Source organism: Mus pahari, chromosome 19 (genome assembly GCF_900095145.1).
Source record: "Mus pahari chromosome 19, PAHARI_EIJ_v1.1, whole genome shotgun sequence".
Taxonomy (NCBI): domain Eukaryota; kingdom Metazoa; phylum Chordata; class Mammalia; order Rodentia; family Muridae; genus Mus; species Mus pahari.
The window spans coordinates 43,554,382-43,577,245 of record NC_034608.1 but is presented as its reverse complement, the minus strand read 5'-3'; the positions used below and the strand labels follow the sequence as shown (position 1 = coordinate 43,577,245).

Sequence of the window (22,864 nt, the reverse complement as noted above, 5' to 3'; positions counted from 1 at the left end):
ACACTCCAGAAGAGGGCATCAGATCTTGTTACGGATGGTTGTGAGCCACCATGTGGTTGCTGGGATTTGAACTCTGGACCTTTGGAAGAGCAGTCGGTGCTCTTACCCACTGAGCCATCTCACCAGCCCCTGAGAAGTATTTTTAAAAGATGCTCGCCTGTAATCTCAGTATTCTGGAGGCTGGGGCAGGAGGATTGCTGTGACCTTGTTTTATGTTCTGAGGCATTTTTTCAGTGGAACTCTGATAAGGGGTAATTCTGGTGTTATCACTGTCCTCTATATGGTCACACTAAAGCCCAACAAAGTCACTATGAAGAGCGAAAATAATGCCCTTGAAATATGTTCTCTTTAAAATGCTTTCTTTAAAAACACTTAATTATATCTATTTGTGTGTGCATGTTCTATAGCATGTAAGTGGGAGTTAGCACAACTTGTGGGATTAAGTTGAAATTTTTGGTCAGATTTCTTGATCTATGAGTTTTTGGAGGGTTTGTTTTTCAGACAGTCTCACTGTCCAGCCTTGGCTGGCCTGTAGTTCCATCCATAAGCCAGGTTGTTCTCAAAGTCAGAGATCCTCCTGTCTGTGCCTCCCAGTGCTGGGCTTAAAGGCATATGTCACCACACTGGCTTGTGTCATATTTAGATGTTTCCTGTCCCCCATTCCTAAAATACATAGTCCATTCTGATATTTTAGTCTCATTTTTTCATGTAAGTCTTAGATTCATTTCTAACTTTGGTCTTATATAGAATGGGTGTCTTAGGGTTTCTGGTGCAGTGATAAAACTCATGACCAGAAGCAACTTGAAGAGGTAAAGGTTTATTTCAGCTTACGACTCTTAGGTTACACGCCTTCATTGAGCAAGAGAAGTCAGGTTAAGAACTCAGGGCAGGAACTGAAGCAGAGGCTTCCTGCTTCCTGGATTGCTCCTCATGGCTTCCTTCGGTCAAGGTGACAACTCACCAGCCAACTCAGTGGGTAAAGATTCAGGTCATGGCTTTGTTGTGTTTTTTATTTCAACAATACTAGAATTTAGCATTCTACCTTTCTGAAATCTTTCTTGTTTGCTCTTTTTTTTTTTTTTTTTTTTTTTTGAGACAGTCTCACTATGTAGCCCTGGCTGTCCTGGAACTTACTGAGTAGAACAGGCTGGCCTCAAACTTACAGAGATTTGCCTGCCTCTGCCTCCTTGGTTTAAAGGTGAAGGCCACCATAACCCTTTTTATTTATTTTTACTTATGTGCATTGTTTTGCCTGCATATGTCTCTGTGAGGGGGTCAGATTCCCCTGAAATTGGAGTTAGTTGTGAGCTGCCATGTGGGTGCTGGGAGTTGAACCCAGGGCCTCTGGAAAAGCAGCTAGTGCTCTTAACCACTCACTGAGCCATCTTCTCCAGTCCTTAAAATGTTGTTTTAAAATCCATTATGATGATGATGATTGTGTGTGTGTGTGTACTGAACCATGTGGGAATTGAACTCAGGACCTCAGGAAGAGCAGTCAATGAGTTCTGTTAACTACTTAGCCATCTCCCCAGCCCCTAAGTTCTCTTTTAAAAAGTATTTGTTATTCTGTGCATGAGTGTGAGCACTTGTGCTCTGGCACACACAGAGGTCAGAGGACAACTTTTGGGAGTTGGTTCTTGCTTTCTACCTTGCTGAGGCCTGGTCTCCCCTGTGCCACTGTGCTACACATACTGTGGAATGGCTGGCCTGAGAGTGTCTAGCAGATTATCCTGGCTGCTCTTCCATCTCACTGTAGGAGTGCTGCGATTTCAGATGCACAATGGACACACGGCTTTTACATGGCCTCTGGAGGTCAGACTTTGGCCTTGATCCCCAGGCCTTCTCTGTGAAGGTTAAGCTGAGAGACCTGCATGTGGAATTGTGGGGCATGAGGGTTAGCTGTTAAGATAATCCCCCCCCCCCCCGTGTGTGTGTGTAAACAAACATTTGTTGCCAGCAATCCTAGCACCAAGAGGAACAGGCAGTTGGTCCTCTAAACTTGAGTCCAGCCAGAGCTATCCCTTGCCATCTTGTCTAAAAATAAAACAAAAAGAAACAAAAAATGCCCCAAACAAATGAAAACAAAAATCTTGTTCTTATTGAGCCTTTTTTAAAAAAGTAACTTATTTATTTTATATGCATTGATGTTTTGCTTGCATGTGTGTGTACAAGGGTGCCAAATCACCTAGAACTGGAGCCACAAACAGTTGTGAGCCGCCATATAGGTGCTGGGTATTGAAGTTGGGTCCTCTGGAAGAGCAGGCAGTGCTCTTACCCACTGAGCCATCTCACCAGTCCAGAGCCTTTTTTTTTTTAAAAATAGAGACATTCAAGATTTTTTTTTCTCATATGGGACCTTACTATGTAGACATCTAAAATTGTTCTAAGACTAACTTTCATAGTTTTGAGAATGTTGGTTCTAATCTTTTTTACCCAGTTTCTCTTTGCTTACCGGGTAGGCAAATGCACAAAGCTCCTGTGGTATTGTCACTGATTGAGCTCCTTCCTGATTGGTGTTCAGTGGAGACCCAAGCTGTGGCTCCCTGCTGTGTCCTGTGTGTGGCAGGTTATTCTGTGCGAGTGAACTACTATTAATGTTCTGCTGAAGTTTTTTGTGTCCCCTACTTGTGAGGGATATTTTTTTTTAGTTTTAGTCTCATTTTTGGTCTTCTTTTGGTTAATAATGACTTTTAAAAAAATGGTTAGTTACTTCATTTTCTTATGTTGTTTTGGAATAATTTGAACTGATTTTTTTCTTTCTGTCTTTAAAGTTTTGTGGGGTATTTTTTTTGAGGGGGGGGGGGTCAAGACAGGGTTTTTCTATGTAGTCCTGGCTGTCTGGAACTATGTAGACCAGGCTGGCCTCGAACTCACAGAGTGCTGAGATTAAAGGCGTGTGCCAACATAGCCTGGCTATATTTATTTTATGTGTGTGGGTGTTTTGCTTGCTTATGTCTTTACACCATGTGCCATACAGTGTGCCCACGGAGACCAGGAAGAGGGCATTGGGTCCTCTCGACTGCTTCAGAAGGGAGATAGACAAGAGAATCAGGTTTTCTGAGTTTGAGGCAAGACAGCTAGCTGGATCTGTCTATAATTTTAGCACTTGTGAGGCTGGAGCAGGAAGATATGTGCAAGTTCAAAGCCAGCCAGCGTCACATAGCAAAATGTCTTCAAAAAAATGTGAAAATTCTAGAGGATGTAGCAAGGCTCTGCAGTGAAAGTTTGCTAGTTGCTGGATGGGGGCTGGGGGTGGGGGCAGAAGGTATCAGAGTGAGAAAGGTGAGAGTCAGGGCTGGTGTCCAGGAGAGACAGGATGAGAGGGAAAGAACTCTAACCCAGGAAGTGGTTATAAATGTAAAATATGCATATTACACACATTTTTTTCTCCCTGTATAGGTTATGTGTGTGCATGAATGCCTGTGCTCACCGAGGTGGCCAGAGGGCACTAAGTATCCTGCTCTGTCATTCTCTTACTTTATTCCTTTTTTTTTTTTTTTTTTTTTGTTTTTCAAAACAGGGTTTCTCTGTGTAGCCCTGGCTGTATTGGAACTCACTCTAGACCAGGCTGGCCTTGAACTCAGAAATCCGCCTGCCTCTGCCTCTCGAGTGTTCTTTATTCTTTTGAGACAGTCTCTCAGTGCGTCCTGAGCTAGGCCAGTGGCCAGGAAGTCTCAGTAATCCTCCAGTCTCAGCCCCTCTCTATGCTGTTAACTGTAGGAGCAGGTTAAGCAGCCCGGCTATTGATGTGAGCATTGTGTCCAGACTCAGATCTCCATTCTTGCTCAGCCAGCCGTCTAGCCGCAGAGCCTTCTCTCTGACCCCCATCTTGATACATTGGGAATTGTGGGTCATACAATCTTTTTTTTTTTTTTTTTTAAAGATTTATTTATTATATGTAAGTACACTGTAGCTGTCTTCAGACACTCCAGAAGAGGGAGTCAGATCTTGTTAAGGATGGTTGTGAGCCACCATGTGGTTGCTGGGATTTGAACTCTGCACCTTTGGAAGAGCAGTCGGGTGCTCTTACCTGCTGAGCCATCTCACCAGCCCATGGGTTATACAATCTTACTGCCTTTTCCAAAAAGCAAATAAAAGTTTAAAAATGGAGGTAATGAGCAGACAGCTGTTCCTGTTGTTTCAGGACTGTCTCTGGGAGCTAAGAGTGGGTTATGCTTGTAGTCCTGAGGGAAGAGGCTGAGCCTGGAGGACTTCTGTGAACTCAAGGCCAGCCTAAGCTCCAGGTACACCGTGGGCAGAGTAAGACCTGCCTCCGTCAGTCATTTCGATCTTTATGAGGGGAAGGTGCCAGGATACTCAGCTCTTCCTGTTGCCAGACCGCCTCCCAAACCACTAGCAATATACCTCTAAGGCACATATTTTACAGTAGTAAAAATAAATAAGCTAAGATGTTTGTATAGATTACATGAAAAGCATATGATACCAGACGGTTTTGTCTTTTCTCAATTTAAGTTTTTCTCTACACAGGGAGTCTGAAGATACAGTACTGCTGGTCCTCAAAGAGATCTACCAAACCCAGGGCATCTTCCTTGACCAGCCTTTACAGTAAAAGTGACCCGTCTGTGACTGCTTAATGTACGTTTTTAATGCAGTGAAGTGTTTACATGTATTAAGGAACACTGGAATCTCGAGCTCTTTGAACAAATCTGTCTACATCCCCGAGATCTGGGTAAAACTCACTTTGAGGGCACTGGTTAAAATTCACGGGAAGTGTCCAGTAGCCCACTCAGAAAGGGAATGGTGTACATCTTACCTTGTACTTGGGATCCCAAGTTACCACACCCAGCCTCCAGACAGGAACCTGGAAAGTGTATTAGACTGTGGCCTTCTCTGGTGGCTAGTTCCCCTGGTTGACCATCCTGACCTTCTCCCCCTCTCTCCCGTAGATGGACACTGAGGGAGACTGTCCTGAAAACCCACACGCTTGTTGCTGCAGCTTCCTTCTCAGCTACCTTGTGTCCTGCATGCTGCCTGCCTCACTCCACAGGATCTTCCCAAGAGAATCCTCTTTGGAGACTACTGGAAAGCCGAGGGGTGACTCGCTGCTCTGTATGAACGCTCAGCAGGTTTTGTAGCTAGGGTGTTTACATATCCTAATGCTTTAACAGCAGCACTTCCTTGTTAATGAATATAGTCTGTTTAGGGGGTTGGGGGGGTTACTCCTTACCCTTAGAAAGTGCACTGGTGGGAGTATGTTACGATGTAGAGGTGCTTCGGGTCCGGTCACTCTGTGTCCTCTGTGCTGGAGGGCTAAGCATAAATGGCTATGGAAGAGCTGCTAGCTTTTGAGCCAGCTTTTCTTTCCTGTATGATATGAAGATCAGACAGACGCTTACTAATAATCCAGTTTGCTCTGAGCACTGTCATGTAGGTGTACTGCAGGAACCACTGGTGCTGGTTGGTGTTCTTACAACTGCTTCAGCTTCTAATCCTGAAGGTTGGATTAACAGTATGCCTGCTCTTTTATACCATATTCCAAGCCAGGGGTGAAGTTGAGGACATTACTAGGTAATACTTATTTTGAAGGTCAACCTGAAATTACATGGGCCTTCCCTGCTGTTCATGTTGTAAAAGTCTTTTAGTAGCACCGATTTAAGTCACCTGCTCCTTCCACTTGAGTAAAGGAAGTATTGTGACATAAATGTCACAGCTTTTATTTATTTATTTTATTTTGGTTTTCCGAGACAGGGTTTCTCTGTGCAGCCCTGGCTGTCCTGGAACTCACTCTGTAGAACAGGCTGGCCTCGAACTCAGAAATCTGCCTGCCTCTGCCTCTCATGTGCTGGGATTAAAGGTGTGCGCCACTACTGCCCAGCTGTGTCACTGCTTTCTGAGGTACCATCAAATTGTTTACTTAGAGTTGGCAGTCATGGATTTGAGCATGCAAGTTAGGCCACCTTCTGAAGGAAATCCCTGTCCACAGGAGCTGAGGAGTAGCTATGTGTGCTGTGCACTGGGAACTGAATCTGGATAACTCGAGGCACATTTATCGTGAGGAAGGGTGACTGTACACTAAGTCTTCCCCTTCCTCAGCATGTGCTGTCATCTTTGTCCTCCTCACGATTGTCCTTTATTCTCTGTAGATTAGCTCCTCTGATTTCCACAGGTCTCGAGTGGCAGAGGAGGCGAGCTGTGTTTTGATTTTTTTCCTTCTTTTGTAAACCTATCATGGTATCCAGAGGCACTGCACATAACATACCCTGAAACCCTCAGATGGCAGTGCCTTTTACAGACAGGCAAAGGGAGGGAAGCATTGTGCCCTGGACATTAGAGAGACAAACATGGCACGTCAGGCCCGGCCCGCCTTCCTGCTCATGGGTAATACTGGACGAGCAGGCTAAGGAGTTCCAGGTATATGGAATACTTTATTTTTTCTACAATATGTCTTGAGTAAGAATACCTGAGAATTAAGTAGTATTCATTAAATACTAAAAAGTAAGTTTTGTCAATTGATGTCTTGAGGTTTGTTTACTCTTGTTAGCAGAGTCACTACTACTTAAGAGTAAACCACAGCACAACCAAGAGTGTTCTTGTGACCAAAGATGGGCAGCTTGGCCCGGGAGAGCTAGATAAACTGCTGCACTGAGAAAGGCTGCTTCCCTTCCCCGCAGTCCGGTCTTTACACCTCACCATGATCCATTTGTGGCATCACCATGCTGACTGTTATACAAGGCAGCATGGTGGAAAGGGACCTGGGTGTGGATCTGCACTGCGTCATTTGGTATCGTGTAGTCTCCTGACCAAGGCTGTGTCTGAACTCCAGTGTAACAGCATATTGTACGTGATTCTGGCAGCACAGTTAGTGGGAGACTGTTTGCAAGGCAAGATGAGTAGCACTGCTTACCTTGCTGATATTTTGCACTTTTGAAATGTTTGTTTTATATGTGATTATATTTAAGACTTTAGTAAATGCCGAAATAAAACTATTGACCATTTGCCTACATTCATGTGGTCTTATCTGTCATCAGGAAAATCAATATAGTAGGCATTTTCTCTTACATGTTACTAAATTCAAAACAAAAGTTTTAGGCAAATAACTTATAGTAAGCTCTTTTCCCTTGACTGATGTTTGCATTCTCATGGACAGCTTCAGCTCAGAGTGTGCCTGCAAATGCAGAAACACAGAGCCTGTCCTTTAGCATCTGCAGTATTAGCTTGTACAACAGATACTAGCAGTCACATACACCAGATGGGACCTGAGCGGTTCTCATAAAGCACAAACCCTCAAGCACACTCTGCCTCACTGCCAGGTTTCCTGAGGACAGGCTTATGTCGGAGCTGAGCAGTGCTGGGGCACGCTTTTAGTCCTAGCACTCCGGAGGCAGAGGCAGGAAAAGAGTATGTTATAGGAAGAAAGATATGAGAGACTTTTATTTAAAGTATAATAACAATAAAGAAATGGTAGCTGTCAGTTGGTCCTCCATATCAAGTTCTGGTGATAGCCTCTAGTTGTTCCATACATTTATTTTCTAGATAATAGCCCTAATTTTTCTTTCCTAATGTAGTAAAAAGTAAAAAAAAAAAAAAAAAAAAAAAAAAAAAAAAAAAAGCCAAAATTGGATGTTTTATTATTTAAGGCTTAATGGAATGTTACCACAAAAAGGAAGCAGAATCAAAGTTTGGCTAGTGTTGCCCTGATTTATAAAGGACAGAGATTGGTAAATGGGGTCACGAAAAGCTTCCTTTGTGGAAAGGTTTCTTCTGGAGTGACAGTTAATCAATGTAGACACTAGATCTTGGAATAGCAATCCTATGGATCAGATTCATTAACCTAGTGAGAGAAGTCCCAACAGAGCTGTGCCAGGCCAAGCACTGAGACCTCAGGGTCTAGCCTTGGAAGTGGGGCAAATGCACAGCCCTGTGGAGGTTAAGTACAGTGTGGCTGTGTCCTCACTTTGACCCTGAAGAGGTCAAGCCAGAGATCCTTGGCTTGTGCGTGCTGCCCAGTTAGGAGGGTTGATCTGCTTGTTCTCCACTGAGGTAGATTCAGCTAAATATCCAAATGGTGCAACTCCCTGGGACTCTGTGAGGATGGAAGTTTGTGCTTGTCCTGAAGTGGTTTATGGCACTCTACGTCAGTCAGAGGGGGATAGTACTGCCTGTAGCAGATGTAGGCAAATGCCATTCCAATCATGGAGCCAACTAGCACATCTGAAGAGAGAAAATAACACCCCCCTTTAAAACAATGCTGGATGCTCCACAGTTACAGAGGACGAGGCCCTCCCAGTCACTCTGCCTGTAGTGGCTAAAACAAAGAGCCCTGAACCTATGCTATTAGTTTCTTTAGAGTGACTTGATTTTATCATACAGTTACAGAATTATTAGTCAGATTGTTCTCTAAACATCAAATCAACACCCTCAGTTAAATCAGCATGGACTGACCTAGCATTTTTAAACAAAGGATAACAAGCGTTTTTGACTCTAGTCATCGACTTACTTTCACTATTTCAAGAATTCTGGGGCTGGTCAGATGGCTCAGCGGTTGAGAGCACTGACTGCCAGAGAGAGGCCCTGCATTCAATTCTCAGCAACCACATGGTGGCTCACAACCGTCTGTAATGGGGTCTGATGCCCTCTCCTGGCTCGTCTGAAGACAGCTACAGTGTACTCACATACATAAAATAATAATAAAAAAATTCTGTCTAGGAATGGTGGCACACAGTTATGATCCCAGCATTTGGGAAACCGAGACAGAAGCCTGTTTCTGTCTAGGCTTGGCTAGAGGCAATGCCCTGTCTTAAAAATAAAGGGAGCTGAGGCCTGGTGATGTGCACCTTTTATCCTAGCACCCAACAGACAGAGGCTGCTGTAATTCTGTGAGTTTGAGACCAGCTTGGTCTGCATAGCAAGTTCCAGGGCCATCCAGAGCTAACTAGTGAAACCCTGTCTGGTGGAGTAGGGGTATGTTAACAGTTGACAGCTGAGGAGCTGGCTGAGCAGGTAAGAGCACTTACTTGCATCAACATGAAGACTTGGGTTCAAATCCCCAGCACCCACATAAAAAGCTGAGAGCGTCTGTGCATGCCCTTGTGCCAGCCTCTGTGCTGGGGAGGGCGGAAAGGATTCCTGGCACTTGTTTCCCCCATGATTGGGGACATGCACCTGCATACATGTGTATATATACCATATACACATTAATTTTAAAAAGAATGTGTTTTGGGAGTGGAGAGGGATCTGTGTGGAGGTGAGAGGAGAATTCTGGAATCCTTCCTTCCTTTCTCTACCCACTCATGTGTTCCAGGGATCAAACACAGGCTGCCTGGCTTGTGCATCAAGTGCCTTTAACTCTGAGCCACCTCACTGGCCAAACCCTGTGTCCTCTGTGGCTGCAGATGCACACACAGTACAATCCACAGGCTGTGCCCACCTCCTGGATTGCTCCTTCATTCAGCTGATGCTTAGCAAGCCACCCCTCTGCCAGTCTCCAGTTAGAACAAGCAAAGCACAAATTCCTGTGGCATAAATAAAAAAAAAGCCCTGCTTACCTTGCCAGTGGTGCTTATAGTCACACGTGCGGGAAAGTGCAATCACGGCTGCAAAGAGTAAAGGTGACAGAAAGGCACAGAGCCTCCAGGACTTGCCTCGGCCTTGTGGCGTGAAGCAGTGTAACTTCCCTGCCAGGTAGAAGGAAGCAAAGGCCAGACCAGCAAATGCAACTAGAAAGGGAAGACCTGTGAGTTGTGTGTCCCGTGGGATCCCCAACACTCCAGACAGGGCAGGGAGCAAGAGCAGGGCTTACACCTCCTGATTACAGTGAAAGGGGAAAAAAAAAAAATTGAAGGACTGTATTTTCTGTCCCAGGTTAGTATTTTAAGTAACAGTAGTTTCTGGAATAAAAGTTATTACTGTGGACCGTGCTGTGTAGACTTCTCATCTCTAAGTGGGAATCACAAAAATAATAGACTACACCATGCTAGGTTCCTGGGAGCTATAAAGGTAACAATGTAAAAGGCTCGGCAGCCCCTCACAAGTATAGCTCTGGGATAAAGAGGGTTTTTTTTTAATGACTAGTAAGAGATGGTTCATTCCTCCAAAGCTTTGCAGGTTAAATGTAACTACTTAAAGTAGGCATCGGAGCTGGAGGAGCAGGAGCAGCTGTTAGCTTTTGAGAAGACCTTGGTTCAGTTCCCAGCACTCACAAGGTACTCTGACCCCACCTCCTCCAGGGGATCACACGCCTTCTTCCCGCCCCTACGGTATGCGCGCGCGCGCGCGCGCGCGCGCACACACACACACACACACACACACACACACACACACACACACACACACGAGCGGAACACGGACATGTAAGTATTGAAGTAGTTCACATGAAACTCATACAGGAAGAATGTCCACTGGGGAAGCTCTTTCGGCCCTCGTTCACCACATCCTTGTCCCCGGTGCATGTCAGATCAGAATGGGCCAGCCCATCGGGGAAGCAGCGGTAGAAGAAATCTGGGCGTGGCCTGGAAGAAATAGAATTTACTCTCTCAGGAAGTATTTTTCAGTAACAGTAGGTGTCAATAATCTGTTGACCACTGACCACTAATGTCATAGGTAAAATAATGTAATGGGGTTAGATTAGTGTTTATACTGAGAAAAAGGCTTTAGTCACGTGGCCGATGTTTAAGAAAGTCTCTAGCATATGATTGTATGCTGGAGATTGTATACAAGAGAGCAGCTTTAGGTACATAAAAGGCTGTCGCTGTGGGAAATGCTCAGGACAGGATGAAGACCAGGTACACTTAGAACAGGCAGAGGGCAGGGAGAGCGAGTTCTGGTGAGGCAGGAGACTAGTCTGAGAATCCCGGTAAACACTGCTTGAGAATATGGTGGAGGCTCAGGGAGGATTGAATGCCGAGGTCTCTCACTTACCTGCCCACTATCAGCTTGATTATGTTGGTAAAGACACCATTCAGAGCTAGGGCAAGGCTGGCAGCTGGAATGCAAAGAAGCCGTTAGTGCCATCTGCTTGGGGAAGAGTACGCCACCACCTCATGAGTAGAGCCTTCGTTGCTTTGAGGTAGAACCCAACCAGAATCGAGCATAAAAGCCGGAAACCCAAACGGCCTTGGGGCAGAGAAGCAGAGCACTTAGGAACACCTGTGTGGCTCCCGTGTCACTAAGGAACACCTGTGTGGCGCCTGTGTCACTAAGGAACACCTGTATGCTGCCAGTGTTAGTAAGGAACACATGGCTGGGCAATGGTGGCGCACCCCTTTAATCCCAGCANTTGGGAGGCAGAGGCAGGCGGATTTCTGAGTTCGAGGCCAGCCTGGTCTACAGAGTGAGTTCCAGGACAGCCAGGGCTATACAGAGAAACCCTGTCTGGAAAAAAAAAAAAGAAAGAAAGAAGGAAAAAAGATTAAAAAAAGAAAAAAGAAAACAAAAATAAGGAGCACCTGTGTGATGCCTGTGTTAATAAGCACGTCCTCAACAGTACTACTGCTTTTTGGCCTCATGGGGTAATGGGTGGGGTAAGAGGACCTACTTTAGGGGTACAGAGTGGCTGAACCCCATAGCTACTTGCCAACCCTAAGACAGGGACAACTGGAAGGGCGACTTACCGAGGCAGGCTTGCTTGCTGTCCGTAGCGTCAGCTTTCCTCAGAAACTTGGCGAGGAAGATCAGGGACAGTGGAGTGAGAAAGGCAATGACCTGAAGGAGAGCACAGGGTCGGTAAAACCATGTCCCTCCTGGCCTGAAGCACCAGCTGCCGTGCACTAGCCAAGATCGGGGCTCGGCGAGCCCACCAGACGCCCTGCCCTAGCCCTGGAACTCAAGGCGGGGAGGAGGGCGGGAGGGCAGCTCACGCACAAACATGCGGCCGGTGGGGAAGTATTCCGCCTCCACGTACGGGTTCCGGTAGAGCCACAGCTCCTCGGGCTGGATCCGCCGCTGGAAGGGAGGGAGCAGCTCGGTCACCCTGGGGAGGAAACGGGGAAGATTGACAGGCTACTTCGGCGGAAGGACCTGCCGCCCCGAGCCGCTTAGGAAGTGCGAGCACCCAGGGACGTCTGGGAGCGTTGGCAGATCCTTACAGGAAGGCCACAAAGAGCAGGACCCGCACGCCCAGCTCGGCTCCCAGGGCCGCCGTCCCCATCCCCGCCACACGCGCGGATCAGACGCTGACGTGGCTCCGGCGCGCCGTGGTTCCGCCCGCCCGACGTCCAGCGCCACCTAGCGAACTCCGGGGGGACAGACAACCAGTGGGGCCTCCGGGAAACAGGAAATTCAGAGCTCATTTGTTGTGTTCTGAGTACCACCTAGCAGATAACAAGGGCACTGTCCTCTGGTTGACCTGCATGACCTGACTGCTGTCCAACCAGCAGGTCACCTTTGGGTCTCAAAGCAATGTGTCCTTCACTAACCACCCAGATCAGCTTATAGGACCAGAAAAGCATCGCCATTCTCCAGGGATGCTTCCTCTACAAAAGCAAACCAGAAAACCCACTTTAAAGAAACTATGCCTTAGGAGCATTTCGAAGGGAAAAAACTGGGCTGAAGGTGAGTGGATGTATTTTTGTGTCTCATTTCCCAGTAAACTGTACCATGAAATTACAGGTAAAGAACCAGCCCATATTCTTAAGTAGACCATACAGGACAATTTATTAAAGCCGACCTCAAGCAAGACCTGAAACCAAGGGAATGCCATTAAAAGCTTTCCCACATTCTTACAGAAGCAGAAAACATTTGAATTCTAAAGTATCTGTAAGACTAAAAAGGCAGGATTCCAGCAAATACAATGTACAAAAACTGTCCCACCAGCACACATCAGTAAGAAGCTCAAATGTTACAGGCAATCTCACATACACTACACTAGTTAACAGCTATGTACAGGTTAACCAAGACTGGTAGGCTCATACTTTGCAATAAGACATTGGTCAATAAACAAAATCCTTAAAATATATTTTGAAGTCATTAAACAGTAATGCCCTAGTAGAATACCCCTGGGGAAAATTAACACTAATCCCTTAGTGTTAGGAGCTCCAAATCACAGAAACTAGAGACTGAGTAATGGATGTTGACACTTTGATATTTGTTGACAGGTCTACAGAGTTCATTACAGGTAAATACAGATGTAAACAATCTATCAAGAACTTTATTCAAAGAACACAAAGTGAGGGTGGGATCTGCAGGTATTTGTTTATTGTGTAATATTCAAATGGACACAAATGAATTTGCCATAGCAGTTGAAAATACACAAATCTTTGTATATAAAAAGGTCTTTTTAGCCAGCTGTAATCAGTTAGCAACTTGGTTATTAGCGGCAATACAGTTAGTTACCATAGGGTACAAAAAATAAGATGTTAATGGATAACAAAGTTTAATTTTCCTCATTCCCTTTAACTGACAAGAATACCTTGTTGAGGCAAAATGGCATATCCTTGAAAGCCATCTGCACAGAGCACAGAGCAAGGATCAGTCAACGGGTAAGGAAGGCTTCTCGTCCCTTAGCAGACGCAGTGAAGTCACAAGAAAACCAAGGACCAAATACTGACTTTGGCAACTTCTATTTCCCTTGAACTTACATGTCAATGACTTTCAGAGTCTACTGGAGGACAAGCAACACTTTTCTCCCCCCTCCCCCATACACAAATACAAGTGCTCACATCTGCCACTTTTGCAATGGATTGACAAAAGCCAAACAATTGATCCCCCCCACCCTTTTTGAGACAGGGTCTCTCTACATAGCCCTGGCTGGCTGGGAAGTCACTAGGTAGGCCTTGAACTCCCAGAGATCTGCCTGCCTCTGCTTCTGGAGTGCTAGGATTAAAGGCATGTACAACCATGCCCAGTGGAAATGGGTTTTTGAAACAAAGGTTATACATAGCATTTTAGGAGTCTAACATAAGTGCAGCCCTCTCCCACACACAAGCATATGCTAAACAGAAAGAAGAGCTACTCAGGGATGAGGCAAGGGAAGGAGAAAAAGGCAAAACAAAGACACAGGCAAATCATTTCTCAACCTGCTGCTATCGCATGCACGAGCCCTGTCCTCAAAGGTGCCAACAAATCTAAGATGCCTGTGCTCCCGTCGGGAGGACTGCAAATCTGACAGTATACAAAATGATGCTTTCCATGTCTTAATTTTAAAACTGTAAAATATAAAATGAGAATCTGAAGTCCCAAGTACTTGATGAGCCTGAATTCAAATGGGGCGGAGGTCTCAGTGTTACGGGAACTACATTGTACCTTTCCCTCCCTTTCTCCCCACGTTCCCAGTACCCTACCCAAGGTAAAAACTGGTGACATTTCAGTTCATACAATAATCCACTGCAAGGCTGTCTACATTTATTCCTTTGTCCATCTGAGGAGGGACCAGACCTTTCTGTAGCCAACCATTCTGTTACAAATAAGCAGAGACCAAGTGTGGGCGGTCCTTCCCGCAGGACCTTGCCATCTGATCACTTCCCACGCTGCCCTTAGCAGCCTGGCAGAGTCGGAGGTGGTCAGATGCTACAGCCACGTGCAAAGCAATTCAAGTCTAGAAATGAATTAGGGCCTTGAGAAACATAAAGACCACAAGCTGCTCACGCTTAGGGAGACAGAGGCAATTTGTCTCCCTCTCCCATTAGGGCATGGCACGTGGCTGGCAGCATCTTAGCTCCGTGGGGAGGGGCTGCAAGAGGAGTGTTGTTTTGACAAGATCAGCTCCTGGAGAGCCGGGTCTATGTTCTGAACAGGTAACTGGAGGACTTCAAACTGTAGTCTGGCTTTGACCCAAACAGATCATATCCTGTAAGAAAGTTCTCAAAAAAGAATCCACTACATAAAAGCTGCCTAGCAGTCCAGTCAAGTATTTCATATGAGCAGACGCACCCTCAGTATCTCAGACCATATCGTTTACACACACTTCCGAAAACACTGCAGCGGGAGACACTGACAGAAGCGGTGGGCTGCTGGCCCTTATTATCTCTTTAGTTTCAAATACTTCCTAACTCAGTATGTATGTGTATACACACCCATACACACACATACACACACACACACACCCCACTTATATATATAAAACATTTTATATTTATATATATATATATATATGTTATTTATATAACACACAGAAAACTCAGTCTATTCTACAGCTTAGGAAAGGTAAGTTTTGAGAATTAAAATAGAGTAGGTAGGGTCTGGAGCAAAAGTGAAGATAAACCCACTCCACTCTGATCCCCACCCTGACTCGAGACTGAAACCAGAGGCTATTGCAGTACACTGGCAGTGACGAGCACTGGCCCCGTCCTGCTTGGCCAGACACAGGCAGCCCAGCGTCGCCGGCAAGGCCCAGCGCCTGTGGTGGCCTCATGCTATCATCTCTTTCCAGCCCAATTTCTAAAGCTTTATGCTGATAATCAGAATTCTCATCTTCCTCCTGAGGTTAGGAAATACCACTGGTATCCCATGCTGCTTTGAGTCCTTTATTTCTGGGCTGAATAAAATCAACCACAAATGCTGTATACCAAAATCATACTGAAAAGCTAACACCGAGCTTCGGACTCTGAGTACGACAGTGCCTTCTGGAATGTCACTGACACAGGACAGGAAACGACGGTGTACATCGACTTACACCAGTCAGCCAATGTTCTGTTTCTTAACCTTCAGTTCTAAGACCCAGGCCGCAATGGCACAGGCAGGCGTCCTTGCACTGGCATTGCAGAGGCAAACTTGGAGCAGGAAGGCCCCTGGGAACAAGTCTGTTAATCATCTAGTAAGAAAAGGTCTGAAAAGTGCAAAGTCCTTTTATAGATATAAAAACAAACAAGCCATAGCAGAGAAGCAGAAGAGAGAGAGGTCAGGGTAAGGTACTTATAAATACAGGACGTACCCTGGGCTTACTCTATAAAAGTTATCAGATACTAAAAAGCATGAGGTTAAAAGGAAACAAGATACAATCTCATATCGGACATTGTTCTCATGAGGGTTACACTTGGAATATCAAAGGAAGTTGCTTATCAACAAGTTTAAAAAATGTTATCATGTCTGTATAAAATAAAATTTAATATGATAAAACCCAGATACTCTTACATTATTTTTTTAAAGGACATCAAACTTCATAATTGCTCAAGAGCGGAGAGTTTAGTGTTTGCACGGGCTGTGCTTCTCGTCAGTCGCAGGGACTGCACTGGGTGCTGGGTACCATCCTGTCTCCTCCCGGGAGCCTGTCTAACCAGCAGAATTACCACAAGTGCTACACTAGGTAAATGGCAGTTCAGGAGCTTAGAGAGGAACTGTAGTGTCTGTTGCTTATAAATTGCACATTTATATATATTTAAAAAAAAAAAAAAGAGGCACAAAATTGCTCTTTTGTCCAGAGATGAGGTCTGAATTGATTTGTAAAAAACTAAAAAAGGGACAAATGCACCTAACACAGCTACAGGGTGTCATAGAGCATCCCTCGCCCTACGTTAGTAAAGTACAGGTTCTTGAGGAGAAGAGATTCTACTGGGTACCTCCAGTAAGCAGTTGAAACACACTGAAAAAGTTCATATTTCATGGTAACGCCAGACTTTTATTTAGTCTAATGTTACCATGTCTGACATGATTTCACACAAGTAATACTGGAATAGATATATCCTAAGTGCTAGATGCAAGTGAACTCTATGGGCCAACGCCTTGGTATGCTTGGGTCTGTACTATTCAAACCTCACAGCCATGTTTGCAAACACTGACTTTGTGGGGGACGGTTTCAAGTGCTTTCTACGTGGAGCGTCTCTGTGGCTCCTACATACCCTGTGAAAGAGCAAGTTCTTCCCCTTATGCAATGGGGATAATCTTAAGTATTGCATAATACTAAGTAGAAATTGTTCACATATAATTTAGGGATGTTTCTGTCCACTTGCACCATCCCTAAGTTAGGAAATCAACTGAAAAAGTCTATTAAATATAATTCAGATTCCGTTATATAGCTTTACCAGGAAACATGACTGAGTGACCCAGCTGGCAAAGAAAACATGATTGGCAGAGGGAAAGACAGAAAATAAAATGCCCTTAAATTCCAGGTTAGACTGGAGTCTACATTAAATTGGTCGGAAAATGGTGCATATATGATCCAACGTTTGGTCTGTGCCTTATCTTTCTTTAGCCCCTTGCCAGTGGTCAGGACAGCAGGAATGAGCATTCCCCTGTGCATTCACATCCCTCAAATGTTACAGAAAATCCCAATGAGTGAATGCACTCATTTCTTTTCCCTTGAAGATACTTCTAGGTAGAGTTGGCGCACCATGAAGCCCCCCCAGTTTAAGACCACAGAGGTAAACGCTGTCAACGAGTTTGTTTCCAAGAGGCCAGTCTGAATACTTGCTGAGAGCCTTCTCTGATACGAGAAAAGGCATGTGAAAAAGGAAAGAGAAGTCAGCCAATCTACGGCTCAGTAAAGAGGTATATAAAGGTAGTCACGCGCTCTTGCACACGCACATGCACGAACACTCATGGAGGTTAGATTGTTTGAACTACACTTCCCAGAATTCCTAAAAATGAAAATAAATACAGGAATGACTACTTTCACTTTACATCACCCAGGATAACAGTAGGCTTTACACTCATTGTAAAAACTTTCTTTTAACTTTCTCTCTCTCAACTCTAAAAAACGAGGACACCCCTTTGCTGACTGCAAAGACACTGAAGCACAATGAGAGGCAAGAAGAGACCAAGGGGATTTTGCTGTCCACAAAATTATCCCCAAAACAAAATAGAAAACCCAGACACCAGCAAGTGCCTTAGCCTGCGTGAGCTGGCGCCCATCCCCGTCAAGGCAGACTGAAGGCAGAGAGGTGCCTCTCTGCGCCTCTTCTACTGAGAGCAGCGGGGGGTGGGGGGTGGGGGGGAGGAGATCACCCCTGCTCACTCCTTTACTTCTTCCCCACTCTCTTGGGATTCCCATTTACATCTGATCTTGCTCCAGTATTCTGGTGACACAGGAGATGCGGGGTCGTGGCTGGAGCAGCAGAGACGACCTTCTAGTGCAGAGGGCACCAGAGCCCCTTTTCCATGAGCCTTACAGAATGAGTGTGGACAGAATTCACAGAAGAAAACAGCTGCACTGCCACACTCGTCACACCGATGCCACGGGCACTCCCACTTTCCTAATGCAGGGGTGGGGAGGAGAGAGAAACTATCTGTTAGCTTATTTCTTGATTACCCAGCAAAAAACCCAAGAGGTCCCCCCACCCCTTTTTGGAGACAAAGTCTCACTGTGTAACCTGGCTGCTCTGCTACCTATTTCCTAAGTGCTAGGATTAAAGGCATGTGTTATTAACCCCATTTGAAACAAGGTCTTTCTCCAGAGTGTAGGCTGGCCTGGAACACCCAGAGCTCTACTGGCCTGTGCCTCCCAAGTGCTGGGATTAACGATGGGCACCACTGAGCTTGGCTTGTACCCTACCTGCTTTGCTTAGAGACTCTCGAGGTGCATCCATCTCCAAACTTCAGCCAAACAAACTTCCATCCTGTAGTGTTTTGTTTTGTTTTGTTTTGTTTTTCATACAGATATGAGCAACTGGCCCACACCCAATGTCATAGGTGCCAACTACCACCCATGGCAACCATAAATAAGAAATGTGCCCTCGCCGGGCGTGGTGGCACACGCCTTTAATCCCAGCACTCGGACAGGCAGGCGGATTTCTGAGTTCGAGGCCAGCCTGGTCTACAAAGTGAGTTCCAGAGCAGCCACGGCTATACAGAGAAACCCTGTCTCGAAAAACCAAAAAAAAAAAAAAAAAAAAAAAAAAAAAAAAAAAAAAAAGAAAAGAAAAGAAAAGAAAAAGAAATGTGTCCTCGATACCACCTGAGGTATATGTCATTTGCATGGAAACAGATTTCTGATGAGTAGTTTTGTTTGTTCTGTTAAATGTTTCTGATTTCACAGTTGCATTAAAGACAGCAATGTATCCCAAATCAGTAGTAAAAATGAAAGCAGGGAAGAAGGGCTTGCAGGTCTGGCTTACCGTGTGGCGGCTGAGTCAGGTTAAGGCATAGGAGGTGGTAAGCTTTGGGACAGTCTTTCTTGTCACACATGACCAGTTCTCCACCATCCCCACACTGGAAACAATAATCCTCATGGATCTGCTTTGCCTCCACTTTGACTTTCCGTCTCTTCTTCAACTTGGCATTTTTTGTCTTCTCATCAGCTGCTGATGTGCATGCAGACTGGCAAGAAAGACAGACCACGGTTTTAACATCAGATAACGATGGCGCTTCGCACAGGAAGGAGCACACATCACCCCGCCCCACCTGTGCTTCTCTGCATGTGTCCTAAAGACAGCAGAGGGGCTGACCCCAGAGGATAGGACAGTGAGTGCAGCAGCCTGTCAACGCTCGGCTGGGACTCTGTTGCCTACTAGGCGGCAGTGGATAAGAACTACAGTACTCTCTTATCTTCGCCTTCATTTTGTAAATCTATTTTTATTGGATGAATCAGTCAGAAAAACAAGTCCCCTAGCCTCCTCTAACTCTGGTCTTGGCTGGGACCGCAGCAAGAGCAGCAACAAGAAGGCCCTGGTGTTTTCAGCAAGTGGGAAGGTGAACTCAGGACCGCAGACCAAGTCAGGAGCTGTAAGTAGTCACAGATGATGGAATGTGGTACGGAGGCAAGGGCTAGGCAGCCACTGGGCAGCAGCCACTGGCAAGGCCGCAGGGGGAGCCTCGTCTGTGATGCCACGCGCTTCTATTCAGGGGTTAGAAGTCTGCCAGGGAAAGCTGCCATGTGGTCAGCTCTGGGGCTCCGCTGGTGTCCACTGTGCCTGGCTTTTGTCATCTGCACATCACTGGTGGATTTCATGATGAAATTACCCCAGAGGCCTACGAGAATGTGGTCGTCTAGAACCGGTGTTCTGGCTGCACTACGCCCTCACATGGGGCCCTGGAAAGCGGCACAGGCAGCAGCGGGCTCCTGACCTCTCTGTGCGATCCTCCTTAGTGAACATAAACACCCCCTCACCACCAGCCCCAGGTACAAGGCAACCATTTCTCCAGATCCAGGTTGTTTTCCAGATCCGCCCAGGGGCTTTGCCCACCAGCACCACAGCTGTCCCTCACAGGGACAGACAGATGTGCCTGGGCCCACATTGTGTGCTCTCACAGTGAAACATTTTAGATAAGCATGTAAAAGTTCAATGATCTTTAATGAGTTGCTCTGTAGTATGAGTCTGTGCAGGTACATGCAGCTGCTCACAGAGGCAGGAAGAACCCAGTCCGTGGGCTGCAGTCACAGAGGGTTGTAAGCTGTCTGACGTGGATGCTGGGAACTGAGCTTGCTTGGGTCCTCTAGAGGGGCGCGTGCTCCTTAGCACTGAGCCATTAGACTGGAGCCACTCCTGCCTAGCACCTGGACTTCCAGGGCACGATGGCAGCGCAGTGATTGTCATTGCTGCTATGGAGTTTTTAAAGACAATGACACTTTAATGCCTGAGGTTTCCCCCAGTGACCTATAATTCACATACCACAACATATACCTTTGTGTTTCTGCAGGGTTTTTCTCCTTTTTTGGCTATCCTGGAATTAATACTAATCTTCTTTCTCTCAAGGGCTAGGATTTGCATCACCACACCCAGGGAACAGTCACCATTTAAAAGTATATAATTCAGTGGGTTTTATACATTTCAGAGCCTATCAGACCTTACTAAAACAAGCTTCATTAGAAAGAGAATAGCATGTTGGGTGTGGTGGCCTCCGCCTAGAATCCAGGGTTTGGGGAGTGAGGGTAGAAGAGTCAGGAATTCAAGTCATCCTCAGGAACAATAGAGTTCAAGGCCAGCCTGTGCTCCAAGAGATCTATCTCAAAACCACCCACCTCACCACAGAACTGAGGGAGCAGCGGGAATTCTGGAACAAAGAAAAGCAGGTCAAAAGCTAACTAACGCCTGTAGCACACAGTCCTTTCCTGCCCTGGGTGAAGCGCCCTGTACAACTGACCTTTGGCCGCACTCCTAGAAATCCACTGCAGTTGTCTGCGCCGCAGTGGCACACCGTCCTGCCATTGCCCAGACAATCCAAGTTATAGTTAAACGTTAACTCCATCCCTGAAACACCGGAGAAACAAATTATTCACAGTGACGTCAGGAGGGAGAAACACTGCCAGACACTTTCACGTAGACTCACGGTTCTGAGAAAAAGACTTGTCCCAGGCTGGCAAGGTGGCTTGGGGTGAAAGCGCTTGCCACGAAAGCCTGACAATGTGAGCTGGATTCAGATCCCATGGCAGAGGAGAGCCTAGAAGTCCCCGCCTGTCCTCACTAAAAGCAATGATAGAGAGGGGCCTTGTGGTCAACAATCCCTGCCCATCGACAGGAAGATGTTCTAAAAAGAGAATACCTACCCTTCAGCAAAAAGTGGCGAAAACAGTGAAATAAGAGTTCTGGGCATGGGACCTATGGCCAAGAAGGGCTTTTAGGGCTGGAGAGGTGGCTCAGTGGTTAAGAGCACTGACTGCTCTTCCAAAGGTCCTGAGTTCAATTCCCAGCAACCACATGGTGGCTCACAACCATGATGGGCTCTGATGCCCTCCTCTGGTGTGTCTGAAGACTACACGGTGTACTCACATACAGAAAATAAATAAATTAAAAAATAAAAAAGGGCATCTAGCCTCGCCCTCTCTCTACAGCTAAGCTCTAGTTTCTAAGTGACACTGCTGTGGTGTCAGTGTTAGGAACGCCTTCCACTGCGAACCAAAACGCACTCACAACTGTAGCTCACCACACCTGTGCAGAGCAGCCTTTCACCGAGTGCCCTAGCTGCTGAGCCACCCTTACCAAGTCCCTAAAGTTGGAAAACTAGCTGGTTCTGCTGACATGCTCGGCGGGAGGAGAGGAGAGCAGAAACCGTGGCTCCGAGGCTCCTCAAGTCTAACCTGAAACAGAATGATCTTCAGAGCTGAAGATGAAAAGAGAAAGAAACCAGCTGGTATGGGTACAGCAAATTGCTTTTTTTAAAAAAAAAAGATTTACTTGTACTGTTTGTAATTACGTGTGTGTGTGTGTATGTATGTATGTATGTAATTACGTGTATTTATGTGTATGTGTGAGAAGGTGTGAGAAGGAGGGCTCTGACCCCTGCAGCTGCAGTACAGGTGGTCGTGCGCTACCCCACATGCATGCTGGGCATTGCTCTCGGGCCCCTGCAAAACAAGTATAGACCCGTAACCGCTGAGCCGCCTCTCCAGCCTCCGTGAGCTGATGACCTTTAATATGTTTTAAAAGCACAAAGAGCTAGGCCATCTAGTTCTATTCTGCAGACAGCACTATTTTGGGAAGTGACATGTCTGCACTGAGGTACTGCACTGTGGCAGACCCTACCATGTCCTCTTCTGCATAAAGGCTCGACAGGTTTTCTCTTCAGATGTAGTTTTACCACACTGGCAAGTAACACCCAGTTGTCTGATCTGAATAAACACTCGGGGCCCGGCCTTTAAGACAGGCTCCCCCCTGCCCCCCCTCGCATGGAGGGACCCCGGCAGCAAGTCACCCCTTTACCTGCAGGAATGTCACAAAGAGCAAACAGTCCGACTCGAACATCTCCATTTACGGTCCATTTCTGTGTCTCACAGTTTGGATTACAACTGTGGTTCATGAAACGAGAATAATTTCCCTTTGGTCCAGCATCAATTATACGGTCCTTCAGAAAGAAAAAAAAGAAGTGGGGGGTACTTTGACATAAACTGAATACAAGCCCATTTAGAAACATCCAGTTAGGGAACACAAGACAGTATCATTTGTCATCAGCTGGTGTGTCAACTGTCAGCTCTAAAAACACTGCAGACACTCCTCTATGGAGTTACCACATTCTCCATTTGAGGACCTTAGGGTTTTGTTTTTTTTTTTTTAAGTTTCTCTTTCTCTCTCTCTCTCTCTCTCTCTCTCTCTCTCTCTCT

At 46.0% G+C, this 22,864-nt stretch overlaps 3 protein-coding genes across 9 annotated transcripts in view; 1 reads left to right on the top strand and 2 right to left on the bottom strand.

Annotated features, from left to right (window-relative positions):
• The window catches only part of Ddhd2 (DDHD domain containing 2), a 29,597-nt gene extending 23,859 nt beyond the window's left edge, over positions 1 to 5,738 (top strand). Inside the window, exons 17-18 of the mRNA XM_021219197.2 lie at positions 4,489 to 4,596; positions 4,908 to 5,738. Coding sequence (XP_021074856.1) covers positions 4,489 to 4,570 — 82 coding nt within the window. The 3' untranslated portion in view covers positions 4,571 to 4,596; positions 4,908 to 5,738. The remainder of the gene's footprint in view (positions 1 to 4,488; positions 4,597 to 4,907) is intronic.
• Positions 5,739 to 7,577: 1,839 nt separating this feature from the next.
• Plpp5 (phospholipid phosphatase 5) lies at positions 7,578 to 12,111 on the bottom strand. Of its 2 annotated transcripts, none has more exons than XM_021219446.2 (7): positions 12,045 to 12,111; positions 11,821 to 11,929; positions 11,571 to 11,661; positions 10,879 to 10,942; positions 10,345 to 10,469; positions 9,507 to 9,677; positions 7,578 to 8,172 (listed from the first exon to the last, which is right to left on the bottom strand). In XM_021219446.2, exons 1-7 carry the CDS (start codon positions 12,104 to 12,106, stop codon positions 8,012 to 8,014), a joined length of 783 nt encoding a protein of 260 aa, XP_021075105.1. In that variant the 5' UTR covers positions 12,107 to 12,111; the 3' UTR covers positions 7,578 to 8,011. The 2 variants fall into 2 exon arrangements, with proteins under 2 accessions (XP_021075105.1, XP_021075106.1); XM_021219447.2 differs by lacking the exon at positions 7,578 to 8,172 and adding an exon at positions 8,672 to 9,058.
• A 367-nt stretch (positions 12,112 to 12,478) lies between these two features.
• The window catches only part of Nsd3 (nuclear receptor binding SET domain protein 3), a 113,652-nt gene continuing 103,266 nt past the window's right edge, over positions 12,479 to 22,864 (bottom strand). For 5 of the 6 annotated variants that reach the window (XM_029532272.1, XM_029532273.1, XM_021219910.2 and 2 more), the window contains 4 exons: positions 22,467 to 22,608; positions 20,911 to 21,017; positions 18,945 to 19,146; positions 12,479 to 18,083 (listed from right to left, as the gene is read on the bottom strand). In XM_029532272.1, the coding sequence (XP_029388132.1) occupies positions 17,842 to 18,083; positions 18,945 to 19,146; positions 20,911 to 21,017; positions 22,467 to 22,608 (693 nt within the window). In that variant the 3' untranslated portion in view covers positions 12,479 to 17,841. The remainder of the gene's footprint in view (positions 18,084 to 18,944; positions 19,147 to 20,910; positions 21,018 to 22,466; positions 22,609 to 22,864) is intronic. The other variant, XM_029532275.1, reaches the window with a different exon arrangement.

Excerpts from the sequence above, each read along its gene's own strand:
- Plpp5 (XM_021219446.2), bottom strand. The coding sequence starts at position 12,106 with ATGGGGACGGCGGCCCTGGGAGCCGAGCTGGGCGTGCGGGTCCTGCTC. Across the intron at positions 10,470-10,878 it reads ATCAAGCTGATAGTGGGCAG|GCCACGCCCAGATTTCTTCT; the intron begins GTAAGTGAGAGA and ends TATTTCTTCCAG. Across the intron at positions 8,173-9,506 it reads CTATAAGCACCACTGGCAAG|ATGTGCTAGTTGGCTCCATG; the intron begins GTAAGCAGGGCT and ends TTCTCTCTTCAG.